The 12,208-nt window shown below is 54.1% G+C and overlaps 1 protein-coding gene across 1 annotated transcript in view; it reads left to right on the forward strand.

Annotated features, from left to right (window-relative positions):
• Positions 1-2,961: 2,961 nt before the first annotated feature.
• The window catches only part of CACNA1G (calcium channel, voltage-dependent, T type, alpha 1G subunit), a 102,247-nt gene continuing 93,000 nt past the window's right edge, over positions 2,962-12,208 (forward strand). Inside the window, 2 exon segments of the mRNA XM_009879686.1 lie at positions 2,962-3,066; positions 3,555-3,688. Coding sequence (XP_009877988.1) covers positions 2,974-3,066; positions 3,555-3,688 — 227 coding nt within the window. The 5' untranslated portion in view covers positions 2,962-2,973.

The following is a 12,208-nucleotide window of genomic DNA, read 5'->3' on the forward strand; positions in this document are numbered from 1 at the left end:
CTCTGCTCCCTGCAAATACTTATTTCGCACAAAGTGGGCTGTGGGCTCAGCTCAGCACTGGGGAAAGAAGCAGTGGCAGTGCCACCGCCGTCCCTTGCCTTCGTGGCCACCTCCTCTCCTTGGCTGCTGGCCCAGGACCAGCGCGGTCTCTGCTGCTCCCCAAAGCCCCTTTGCCCCTTCGCTGCCCGCGCAGCAGCGGCAAGCGGCGTTCCATAAAGCACCTTCTGCTTTTGCTAATTGAAGGGTTTCCCTTTGTCAGCCTCTGGGCTCAAAGCAGGGTCGGTACAAAGCCGTAGCCATCAGCACTTTGTGTGCCTCTGAAAATCCCATTAGTAGAAGAAAGAGCTTGAAGTTTCATTCAGCTGGAAAAAAAAAAAAAAAAGGGAAAAAAAAAAAAATAACCCCCCCAACCACTTCTGATCTATCAGCTGCACATTAACATACTGCCCTCGGCACCACCGGGGTCCCGGGAATATTTAATCAGGGTGAAGCGTTATATTGGACTGAAATGTATTTGCTGGAGGGAGCGATGTGCTGATAAGTGGGTCTGCGGTGAAAGCTGGGGAAAAAAAAACTGCCATCAGCAAATAAAATCCCCTCCAGCTCTCCGGGTCCCCCCCCCCCGCCTTCCCCAGGCTGTTTTCCTGCCTGCGGGATGTTTGTTCCTGCAGAAGGAGTCAGGGATGGAGGGCAGGGACCAGCCCTGGGCCGGGGGCATGGACAGAGCCTGGGGGGGTGGGGGGGTGGGTGTGCCCTCGCTGGGGGGGGCTGCACCGGTGGGGGGACGACCCTTTGGTGGGTGCAGCTCTGGCACCGGTCCCCACATCTTCCTCCCGGTTGCACGTCACTCCCCGTGTGCAGCGGGTTGTGGCATCTCGGGGGGCTGCGCTCTCCTGGCTACCCTCCACTTGCAATTAGTCACTGGTGCCGGTGCCAGCACACTAACGAGCATCGAGAGGCACCCGTGGTTTTGCCATCTGTGGCAATGCTGGAGGAGGACATGGAGGGTGCCCTCGGTGGCATCCTGTGCTCTTCCTCCCATTTCAGCCACCGCTCATCCCTTTGTGCCGGACTGCGGCGAGCGTGGATCTGCTCAGCCGCCCTGGGTGGGCGTTAGGGCTGCTCTAGGTCTTGGAGAGGGAGAAGGTGAGGTCAGAGTGGCTCCAAGTAGATGCACATCATGGTTGTGTGCCCATCTCTGCTTGCTGAGGAGCTCGTGGTCCCCAGCCGGCATCCAAGCAGCTGCCCACCGTGGCAAAAGCATCACCCAGGTCCCGTGCCCAGCCGAGACGGAGCCCGTGGAGGAGGGCCAGGCTCAGCATGGGGTCTTCTCCATCACCACAGAAGATTTTGCATGAAGCGCTGCCAGTCTGGGGAAGCATCCATCTGTCTCTGCAGGTTTTGACCCGTCTCTGCAGGTTTTGACCCAAGCAAGCAGGCTGCTCCCGAGGAGGAGGAGAATATTCCCTTCTCTGCTGAATATCTCCCACAGCTCTTGCAGATGCACGCTGGTTCAGTGACCTGTTTGGGATCTTACAGGATGCTTTGTTTTTTTTTTTTTTTAATTCTTTATGTTCTCAAGGGCTTTGCAGTTCCTCGCTGGCAGAGCCGTGGACGCAGCGGGCTCTGCAGAGGGATGCTTTCCAGCCCCCCAAGCCAGGGAACGCTGGTGGATCCCCCGCAGGTCCTGCCCCCTCCTCCAGCCTGCCCTCCACGCCTGCCCCCGCAGGACTATATTTGGGCTAAATATTCCAGCCCATAGCCACAACCTGACAGTTGGTATGTCTATCCCGATATCTTGTAAACATTTCTTCCGATTAAAAGATCCAGATTGCCGGCGACCGAGCTGTGACTCAGCCCCATGTGATTTCCCAGGAATTCGCCCGGGATGGGCGGCAGGAGCTGCCAGCTCCAGCCCCGCGCGCCCGGCAGGGAGGCACCTGCTGATTCATCCTCACCACCTTCTTCTCCAGCCAGATAACGCTACAGCACGTTATCCAAACACCCCAAACACCACCCGCTACCGCGTTGCAGCGAAAGCTCTTGTCTGACAAGGGCCACGCTTATTTTCCTCGAGCCGGGAAGGCAGGAGCGTGACCCCGACCGGCTGCGGGTTGTGGCAGCCGATGCGGTGTTTTCCGTGCGAAACTGGAAGATAATGCCGGCGCTGCGTTGCACCGGCTCCTGGATTTCACATCTCTGTGTCCCGGGCAGTCAGGAGCTGGCTGGAAATGCCCCCCAGAAGGATGCAGAAAATTTGGTGCCAGGTTTGAACCATCTTTATGAGGATTTGCTGCAGCGACACGCTTTTATTCTGCCCCAAAAGTAACAGCTTCCAAAGTCTGTCCTGGCAGCTCAGCTCTTTAAAATTGCTCCAAGAGGCAGCGGTTGAGGCAGGGGATGGACTCTGCTGGCCCTCGCAGTCTTGAGGCTTTTAGGCAGTCAGTTAATGGTTTTGACAGTCTTAATTTGGACTGGGAATGAAAAGTTCAGGCAGTCACTTCAGGGTAACGCCCCTGGGATAAGCTGCGACATAGTTGATAGAAAATTGTAATGTTGTTAAAGTGCTTTTCCATAAAATGCCAGGAGAAGAAATTAACGGTGGGGGGTTTTGTTTTGTTTTGTTTTTTTTCTAAAAGTTGATATCGTTCTTTTAATTTAATTTTTTAACCCATCACATCAGCACTCAGCACTCTCGCCATGCAACTGTCATTTTATAGCGGTTTTTGCATTAGCTGTAGCCCCTCACGTCCGCGTGGGGAGAACACACCATGGGTTTGCCGTGTGGGTGTCTAAATGGCAGGCAGGCTCTCCATGCAAAAGCAGATAAAATCTGACCTCGAGAAGCTGGCACGTGCCCTGCTTTAAACACCAGAATAACTTTTCTGATTCAGCGGTGGCCGCTCATGGGTGCTTGTTTGGATCCGTTGCTTCCTTGACGAGGTGCCACGCAGGTGGTTCGAGAGGGTGAGCATGCTGGTGATCCTGCTCAACTGCGTGACGCTGGGCATGTTCCACCCCTGCGAGGACATCGCCTGCGACTCGCCGCGCTGCAGGATCCTCCAGGTACGGCTCGGATGCTGCTTTTAGCTTAACGGCGGCCCCAGGTTGATGGGGATCGGGAAAGACCGAGCTGTGGCGGAGGTACCCTGGGATGGCTGGGTCCTGCCTGCGCTGGCTGTCCTGCCAGCACGTAAAAAATGTTGATTTTGGTGCTTGGATGTGAACACACGGCGTCATTAGGCAAAGCCGCTGCCAGGCTGGGCCAGCCCCAGCGTAGCCAAGCCTTGCTCGGAGTGCCTGGGGAAGGTCAACCATTGAGTTTGTAGTGAAAACAGAGCCCAAAATATACTTATCACTTTATCCCAACGCCCTGGGGGCTGTTGGCCAGACTGGACTGGGGGACAACACAGCGTTGCTCGCAGCACTGCCTCTGCCCAGGGATTTTTGCCCTCGGTGGTGCAAGAGGAGATCTCATTGGACTCAGGTCTCCAATCCCTCCCCCGGTGCGAGCGTGCAGCGATGCATCCCTCCTCCGCGCCTTTCTTTTGCAGAGCTTCGACGATTTCATCTTTGCCTTCTTCGCCGTGGAAATGATCGTCAAGATGATTGCACTGGGGATTTTTGGGAAGAAATGCTACTTGGGAGACACATGGAACCGCCTGGACTTCTTCATCGTCATCGCGGGGTAAGTCCAGCGCAGCGGGTCCCCCTGCCCCTGTGCCTCTCTGTTGTCATTCGTGGCTCCGCTTGGAAAGTGTCGGATTTGAGGGAAGCGGCGGGTTTGCAGCGGTGAAGGCTGAGGGCTTGCTGGGCATCGGTGCTGTTGGCGTTGTCCGTCCTGGCTCCAGAGTGGGGATCACCACCCGGACAACAGCGGTCCCTCCGGTACTCTCCGTAGCTTGCAGGAGAACTGACGCTCAGCTCATGGAGCAGGGCAGGGCGACAAAAGCTGTTTGTAGTAGATTTTGGCCAGCCCGTGCCCTGGGGGCTCCTCGCTGGGTGATGGGCTCAGCACTTCTCCCTCCCACCGCGCTGGTGGTTTCGGTTTCCATTGGGCGAGGTGGCAGCAGAGCGGGCGGTTGGGAGCTCGGAGCAGCGTGCCAGGGAGGATAGTGCAGTGAAATGTGCATGATTGCCCTCCTGATTATACTTTTTTTTTTTTTTTTTTGTAGTGAGGGTAAGCTACCAAGTTTGCCTTTTTGAGTGTTTTCCTTTCAAAGGCACCTGGTTTGAATTAAAGGCTCTTCCAGCACCCGAGAGTCTCCTGGCGGAGGCTGGAAATCCACATGAAAAGTCCCTGGCCCCCGGCCAGCGAGCTGAATTTCTTTGACACACGAATCGCTCGCTGGCCCTTGCCTCCCCTCCCCGCTCCAAGAGCACAAAGACCTTTGGGAAAACAGTGGTTTTTTTCCTCTTTTGATAGAGCCTAGAGATCAAATATATTGGATTTTCCTGGAAAGGAGCAGGGAACCCTCCCAGCTGGCATGGGTTTGGTGTGCACCAAGAAGGGGCAACACCTTGATGGGCTTTGCTTGTGGGTCCATCACTGGCTCCATGAGGTCATGGCAGACATCTCTACTAGGCAGCTGGGAGAACCAAAGCAGTGGCCCAGTAAAACCAATAAGGAGGTGCCAGGTATCCCAGCGCATCCTTGGCCTGGGAAACTCATCACCATGGGGTGCTGCAGAAACCAAAAGACATAGCAAGACTCAAGACCCAGACTGGAAGCAGAGATGGAGGGCAGAAAGGCCAAGAGCTGTAACTGTCCCCATAAATCCATCTTCTACAGGAGGCCACAAGCTCGTGCTTTCCAGCTGCACCAGCCTCTGGCTCCTTGGGTTAGGAGAGGGCTCAAAGTTTCCTCCTGAAGTGTCTGAGCAACATTTAGGGGCTGCAGCGATGGGACATGGACAAGGTGGAACCCTGGGTCCGACCAGTGCTGGTAGGGTTGTAAACATCAGCAGCATGGCCAAGGGCTGGAGCCTGCTAGAGCCACCCTGTGTATTCTTTATTTCTTCTTCTTCGTTATTTCTTATACTAGAATTAGGTGTAATGAAGAACCAGACCTAAGCAAGGCCAGGCATCCCACCTGGAGGGGCTCGGGGAGGCATGGTGGTGGGTGCTGGGCTGCTTCCAGCTCTGCCTCCCCGGGACACTGCTGCGCTCCCCTCCCAGGCCGGTCCTTGCCTTGCCTTGCAAGCCTTGAGTTGTACCATGAGCCTGCAAGTTGAGCTTGTAAAGTCTTTGGAGCTAGAGTAGAGTTGTTCTTGATGTGCTTCTACAGAAACCCCACCACAGTGGGACCTCAGTCTAGAGGGACATCAGCAGAGACCGTCCTAATTCCTACTGCCAAAATATAGCTGCACTTTGTTCAAGCAAGCATCCAGTCTCCTGCCCATCTGCTGCACCTGGACGGGTGTGTGAGAGCCGCCTCCTTCCCGGGCAGAACACCGACAGCGGCACCGACCTCCCCTCTGACACATCCCCCTTCCCGCATCCCCCTTCCCGCATCCCCTGTGTGTGGAGGCATTTATTTGCTGCAGAGGTTTTGCAGCCTCGCAGCTTGACTGCTCCCGTGACTCCTGCCAGGTCGGCTTTGCCTCTCGCTAAATGATGGGTCTTTCCTTTGTGTGCATGGATTGTTCCCATCTGGGCCCCATCAAAACCAATTCGGCTGACAAAGGATCGAACTGGATTTAAATGCAAAGCAGAGCCTCTCCTCCCCCAGTGCCCGTTTTCTCCGCTGCCTTTTGCACCCTTGTGTTCTCCTCCGGCCCTCTCCCATCCATCCTTGAGCGCAGCATCCCGCTCAGAGCATCGCTGCTGTCCTGGAGGGTCCCTCAGCCATCCCCGGCAGCACCAGGTGCTGGGAAAAGCCAACGGGGCTGCAGGAACGGGCCGCTTCTGTAGCAGAGGAAAAAGTAAGGGACCCAAGCCCATTACTGAACATGAGAGACAGGTAAAAAACACTGTAAAAACAAGAGAAAAAGCACGCCGGGGGCAAATCCCAACCAGAGGGAAATTCCTCCGGTAGCCCCTGAGTGCAGCTCTGTGGTTCCCACACGGGGCAAATGACCCCAATGAGCATCCAGACCACGGTACGAACAGCAGATCATGGGAGCGAGGGATGAGCTGAGCTCAAGGCGGAGGCATCTTGCATCTGAGCGGGTGCATGATGTGGGGAAAGGGGACAGAGCCGAGATGTGGCCCTGGAGGAGGGTGTGCGCTGGGGCGATGCTCAAATCCCCTCTGTATTTGCTGGATACTCGGTAAAGCACGCCACGTTTTTATGTAGGTCTTGCGTAAGGGCTTCAGCCAGGTTCCCCGGTGAAATCACAGGAGAAGAGACCCCTGAACTAACATTTCCAGGTGGCCCTGGTGACCACAAGGACGCAGCTCTGCTTCTACCTCCTCACTTTTTTCCTCCCTGTTTTCATGCCAGATGTGGGAGGAGGAAAGCAGCAGGACAGCGTGGGCTCCCCAGTGCCCGGCAGGTCCCCGGGCTCCTGCTCTCCCCCTTTCCCTGTCGCTTCGCTGCCCATGGACTGCAGAAAGTCATGGCAGGGGGAGAGGAGAAGCAGCAAACCATGTCTGTGGGGCATCGGGTGGGGAAGGCATATCGTGACGTGGGACACGCTGTACACTCCCACGGGCAGACCTCCCATAGAAACCCTTCCCAACCACCACCCGTCTAGGAGAGGCTTCCCAAAAAACCCCCCAAACCCTGTGGCATTTCATCCTCCCCATTCATTGAGAAGTTTCTGGATCTGCCACGGGTTGAAAGCATAGAGAAATGGGTTTTTTTGTGTGTGCGTTTGCCCCAAATCTGCTGTTTGCAGAGGGCTGGGAGAGCCGCTCGGGTGCTGTGCTCGCTCCCGCCGCGCTGCCGGCCACTTTCGTGGCATGCCATTAAGTACTTCTCAGCTCTGTTAAACTGTCCAGACCAATCTCATGAGCTCATGGAGAGTAAATGACTTCTTTGTGACAATGTAATGCAATTAGTGCTAATTGTAGAGTGTGTAATGTCTGCAACACATCTCTGTAATTACAGTAAAACTTGCTGGAGATGAGAATAGCGCTGTATTATCAAAACTCAGCTTAGTGAAACATGGCTTTGGCTGTAGGTTATGGAGTTGCATGGGGAAAAGGGAAGAAAAAAAGTGATGAATGACATAATTACGTTGTGTTATTTTAAGGAAGAGGATTTGGGGAGTTAGCTTTTAAGAGAACGCTTGAAGGTTAACGGGCGTTGCAAGCCAGCTCTCACCCTCTAAAGACGATTCAATACGATTTCGACCTCTCTCAGCGCAAGATGCAGATGTATTGAGGATGAACGCTTGTTTACATCCAAAAATATGCAGAGTCATTTACAGTTTAGTGCTGGCCAAGGCTCTGGCTGGTGAACCGCAGCGGTGGGATGGAGATGTGCTGCTTCGGGACCCCGCACCCGCTCTGCCTCCCCCTCCTGCGGGCAGGGCGCAGGGAGCTCTTCTCCGTCAGCCTGTGGGAAGAGGGATAGCCACAGATTGAGAGCCGCCCGCTCCTCAGCTGGAGCCATCCCCATCCCCAGCTGCGTTATTGCAGTCCCCCCAGCTTGTTTTGACTTTGGTCGATGAGGACTTCCCTGAACCTCTGCATCCCTGTGGATTGAGTTGTGCTTTAAACCATCCTCATAAAAAAAACCCAACCCAAACAAACCCAAACCAACAAAAAAACCCAGTGAATCGTTTTCCCAGGAGAGAGGCTTTAAATCGGGGGGTAATTTGGTACGATGAGAGCTTACAGGGTTCCTCTCTGCCTTCTCTAGACCCAGGGTCCATGCCTGCTCCTCTACGAGCAGGGCTGCGCATCGTCCCGTGGTTGAGATGTGCGGGTCTGCTCTTGCTCCGGGCTCAGTCAGTTGTTTGGCCAAGTCTGCGGAGTGCTGTTTGCGCTTTGTTCCTTGTTACGGTAATGGGCCTCTCTTAAAAGACTTTGTAGGAAAGTTAAACACTTCTGGAATATTTTGCTTACAATTTGAGACGAGCCGGGACTGGAGGTGGTTGGCAGGCTGCTTCCTTCGGAAACAGAGACACCGTTTCTCTTTTTCTCTTTGCTTCCTGGACACTTCTTCTAATGTTTGTTATCGTTTTTTCTCCCTCTGTGTTAAAGAGTTAGCTCCACTGAAGTCTTCATAAACAACCCTTAAGGATGTCTTGCTCCCTCCTGGTTTTGAGTGCTGAATTTCAGGGATGAGACATGCTGCAGGAAGCCTTGCTGCATACTTAGATAACAGGAGAGAAAGGGATGCTGCAGTCCCCCACTCCATCTCCGCTCTGTCTAAACCTGGGTGGTTTCTGAAAAGCTCTTTGGCTCAGAAATTGGGGTGAGGCGATGCCGCCAAACCGGTCTCCGAGGGGAGCGGTGCTCCTGCAGCTGCGAGGTTCCTGCTGGGTGCTTTGGGTGAAGGTTCCAGCATGTGGCCATCACCTCACGGCGCCAGTTCGCTTCACCAGCGGGCAGGGCTCCTCTGAAGGGCACTTTGGCTGTATGAGGCTGATCAAAAGGCTGTTTCAACTCCATGGTTCAGAGATGGGGAAGAAAGCGTTGGCATGGGGCAGCCCACGGGAGTCCCTGCTGCAGCCTCCCGCTGCGACTGCGGGCAAAGGCTGTTCTTTCCCCATGTGTTAGTCCCTTCATCCCTTCAAAAAAAAAAAAAAAAAAAAGAAAAAAAAAGAAAAATAACAGCGAGGCAGGGATGAATGTTGCTTTTTCATCCCCTCTGCCTTCTTGTATTGATCCCCCTGGTGCCGAGGAGTGGCACCTTGGAGACGTGGCTGCGCGGTGCCCTCTGCGCTGCCCGGGCACCCTGAGCGCCGTGGGGTAATTGCCCGTGTAAATAGCCGATTTGCACACGCAATTACCCAATGTGCAATCACAGCCACAGCCCCTTTGAGCTGCGGTGAAAGCTGCACCAAACCCTCTCCCAGGAGCCCGTGCCTCTCCGGTGCTCTCCGGGATGGATGCGAGCGTGCTGCGAGCCGGGAGCCTCTTTGCTCTGAGCAGAAGTGGCACAACCGCATCAGCCGACGCTGATGATTGCAAACCTCCGGGGGTTCAAAATCTGGGGTCGAGCTTTGCAATTTGATGCTTTAAAGGATTTTTGGGAGGATGAAGAGCAGCTGAGACCTGGGGCGGGTGAAGCCCAACCACGCTGCGGGTGCTTTCTGCTCCGTTCCGCCTTCCCGCAGCCTTTGCAGCCTTCCATGCAGAGCATCCCGAGCAAAGCACGTCCCTGACTCGCTGAAACCTGCTGGGCAAAAGAAACCCCTCAGCAGCCTCCCTCGCAGCCGAGCTGACTCAAACCCACCTGTGAAAAGCCTTGTATTTTTGAAGTTTTAGGACTTTTCTAAAGAGAATTCCTTGATTTCTTTCAGTTCTTCAGCTGAACTTGCTTTTGCTTCAAGAGCCTCATTAGTCAAGTGTCCTGGCTGGGACACGCGGTGTGGTTGGATTCAACAGGCTGCAGAGTGCACACTCCCTCCGGTGCTGTTCTTTTTATTACGTTCAGCTTGATTAAAATGAGTATTTTTAAAATTAAGCAACACCCACGACTGTGGCGAGACTCCTGAGGCTTCAAAATCGAGACCGGAGCATGGCAAAGGCGGCGAGGGCCGGGAGGGAATTTCATTCCGGCTTTCTGAAGATATGCCGCCGCCTAAATAATTCCCCCTTGTCTTTTCCAACACCGGTGGCTTAATATCATCCACAGATTGCTGCGCTGTGTAGATAAAGGGTGCCTGGATGCCCAGTTTTGGAAACCTTTTAACACTGAATAAATCTGAGCCTATCTCTCGCCAGCAGAGAGCGGCGGCTCTGCGCCTCTGTGGGCAGAGGGGTGGGCAGCTCCCGGGGGTGCTGCGCTGCCTCCTGCGGGTTCCTTATGTGACCTTGGTCATGTCCCCTGGCTGTATGGCACCCTTGGCACCCAGCTGTGAAAGGGTAGAGCCCAAACTTTCCTCGGAAAGCGTCCTCAGCACAAACTCCACGGATCCGACGGGTTTTCACACCGTCTTCTGCTTCCCGAGCAGGAGTGATCCCAGGGACGGGAGCGGAGCCAGGGCTGCAGGCAGGGTGGGTTGGAGAGGTGGTGCCGGGTAGGTGTGGAAAGGTCTCTGCCGGCATCTGTGTGCTCTGTTTGAGGCTCACTGGGTGAGAAGAGCCCCTTCAGCCCTGCCTGTCCTCTCCAGAGCTCCTGAGCATCACTTCTGAGAGCCCTCCGCCGCAGGGAAGGGGTGCTGCCTGACACTGTGCTTATGAGATCCTTCCCAAGGCTTTGGGTTTTATTTGAAAGAAACCCCCACGTGCTCTGAGTCTCACGATCCCCAGGCAGAACAGGAATGAATTTCAGCTGCCCGGTCCATCCCGAGCCATCCCTTGTGTCTGTCTGTCTGCTGAGTCCTGGGAGTTTTCCTTCTCGGAGGAGCGTTTGCCAAAGGTTTGCATCAGCTCTCTCTCTGCATCCCACCACCAGCCCATTGCACGTCTGGCTTTGCAGATGCTCCGCTTTTATTCTTAGAAAGTCCTAAATATTTCCGCTTTCCTTCTGAATAACTCCAGCGATCGGGGGTTGCTGATGACTCTGAGGAGTCTCAGCGTTTGCTGTGAATCCATCCTATTTAACGCTGAGTATTTTTCTGAGCCTTTATCTCGGCTGGGTACCCGGGCCCGTGGCAGAGGTGCTGACAGGCATCGCGCTTCTCCCTTTGAACAGAAATGACATTTGAGCTGAAGTTTCATCGGGGGCTTTCTACGCTGCAGATTTTCAATGCATAAATGTTATATATGCTGGTAAATGCACCTGTCACCTCGCCAGTCGGTGACATCCTGACAGTTGCTTTCCCTGGGTATCTCCCCTTGCCAGGGACGTGGGTTGATTCCTCCCGTGCATCCCCTTGCCTTGGGAAGGGACCTTACAGCTGGGAAGTGGTGGGATTCTCGTTGGACTTGCTCTTTAGTGACTGATTTTTACTCGCTTGTCGTTTCCCCCAATACTGGGTTCTCTCAAGGCTCTTGAACTGTTGGTTGTCGGGGATGTGTGGATCCTGTAGTGTAGGTCTGGGCTGAGCTTGCGGAGCTGTAACACCAGTGCTGGTAGCAGCGTCCGGCAGCAGAGGTAGGAGAGCACCTACCTGCTCTTGGTCTTGGTGTTCGAGAGTTTGCTTTAGCTGGTGGGTTGTTGTTTGGTTGTTTTTTTTTAAATTTGGCGTTATAATTGTCGTTTAATATGTTAAATCTGAACGCATTTTATGACAGGCCCTTTGCAGATTACAAGCACACACAGCTCTAGAAGTGAGTCTAGAGCTGTCACTAATCAGAAAATGATTTGTCTTGGTGCAAATAACCATATGCTGCTCTGAATTTTGCTGGTAGTCTCTGTTTTAATAATGGATGAAAGAAAAGCTGTATGTTTGACATGGGCTTTTTACTCGAATCCTGCAAACTGTACAAAAATCTTATTTTCAAACAGCCAGTGAAACTTGAGAACCATTAAAGTCCAGGGAAATTGTTGCTCCTCTCCTTACTGCGGCCAAGACTCACCCAAGGCGGTGGGTCCCGGGCACCGAGGAAGGGGCTGGTTTTGCCACTGGAACCCGGTGAGCTTGCATGGGCACGCTGCCTTCCTCTCTGCCCAGAGGATGAAAAGAAACTCGTAGCATCCACGCGTGTCCATCCATTCTGGGACCGCCCCATGGCTGTGGGTGTCAGCTAAATACAGAGGGATATGTTATTTTGATCTTAGATATGGTTTGATCGTCGTCATCGTCCTCATTAGAGCCTGTCAAGAGAAATGGGATAAAATGTCTGTGCATCGAGTGTGGAGTTGTGTATTTTGGGGCTAGAAAGAGAAAGTCTTCTCCACCCCGGGTGCTCCTCACCTGCTGATGGCCGGGAGGAAGGAGAGGGGGTTTGGTTGATCACAGCAAGAGCAGAATCCCCCGGAGTAGTGCAGCCATGGCAAAGCTCACATGGCGCTGATGAATCCTGTAGGATTTCCACTGGGGAGGGAGTGGGCAGCACTGATGCCTTTGTGCAAGGTGCTGGCAAAGCCTCCTCCAGAAGTTTGACGTCTAATCAGGTACGATTAATTCAGGCCAGGGTGGGTGTGGAGAAAGGTTGCGATCGGGAAGCAGGGAGCCTGTCTGAAAGATGGGGATGGAAGAGC

Source organism: Charadrius vociferus, unplaced genomic scaffold, assembly GCF_000708025.1.
Source record: "Charadrius vociferus isolate BGI_N301 unplaced genomic scaffold, ASM70802v2 scaffold260, whole genome shotgun sequence".
Classification (NCBI taxonomy): Eukaryota; Metazoa; Chordata; class Aves; order Charadriiformes; family Charadriidae; genus Charadrius; species Charadrius vociferus.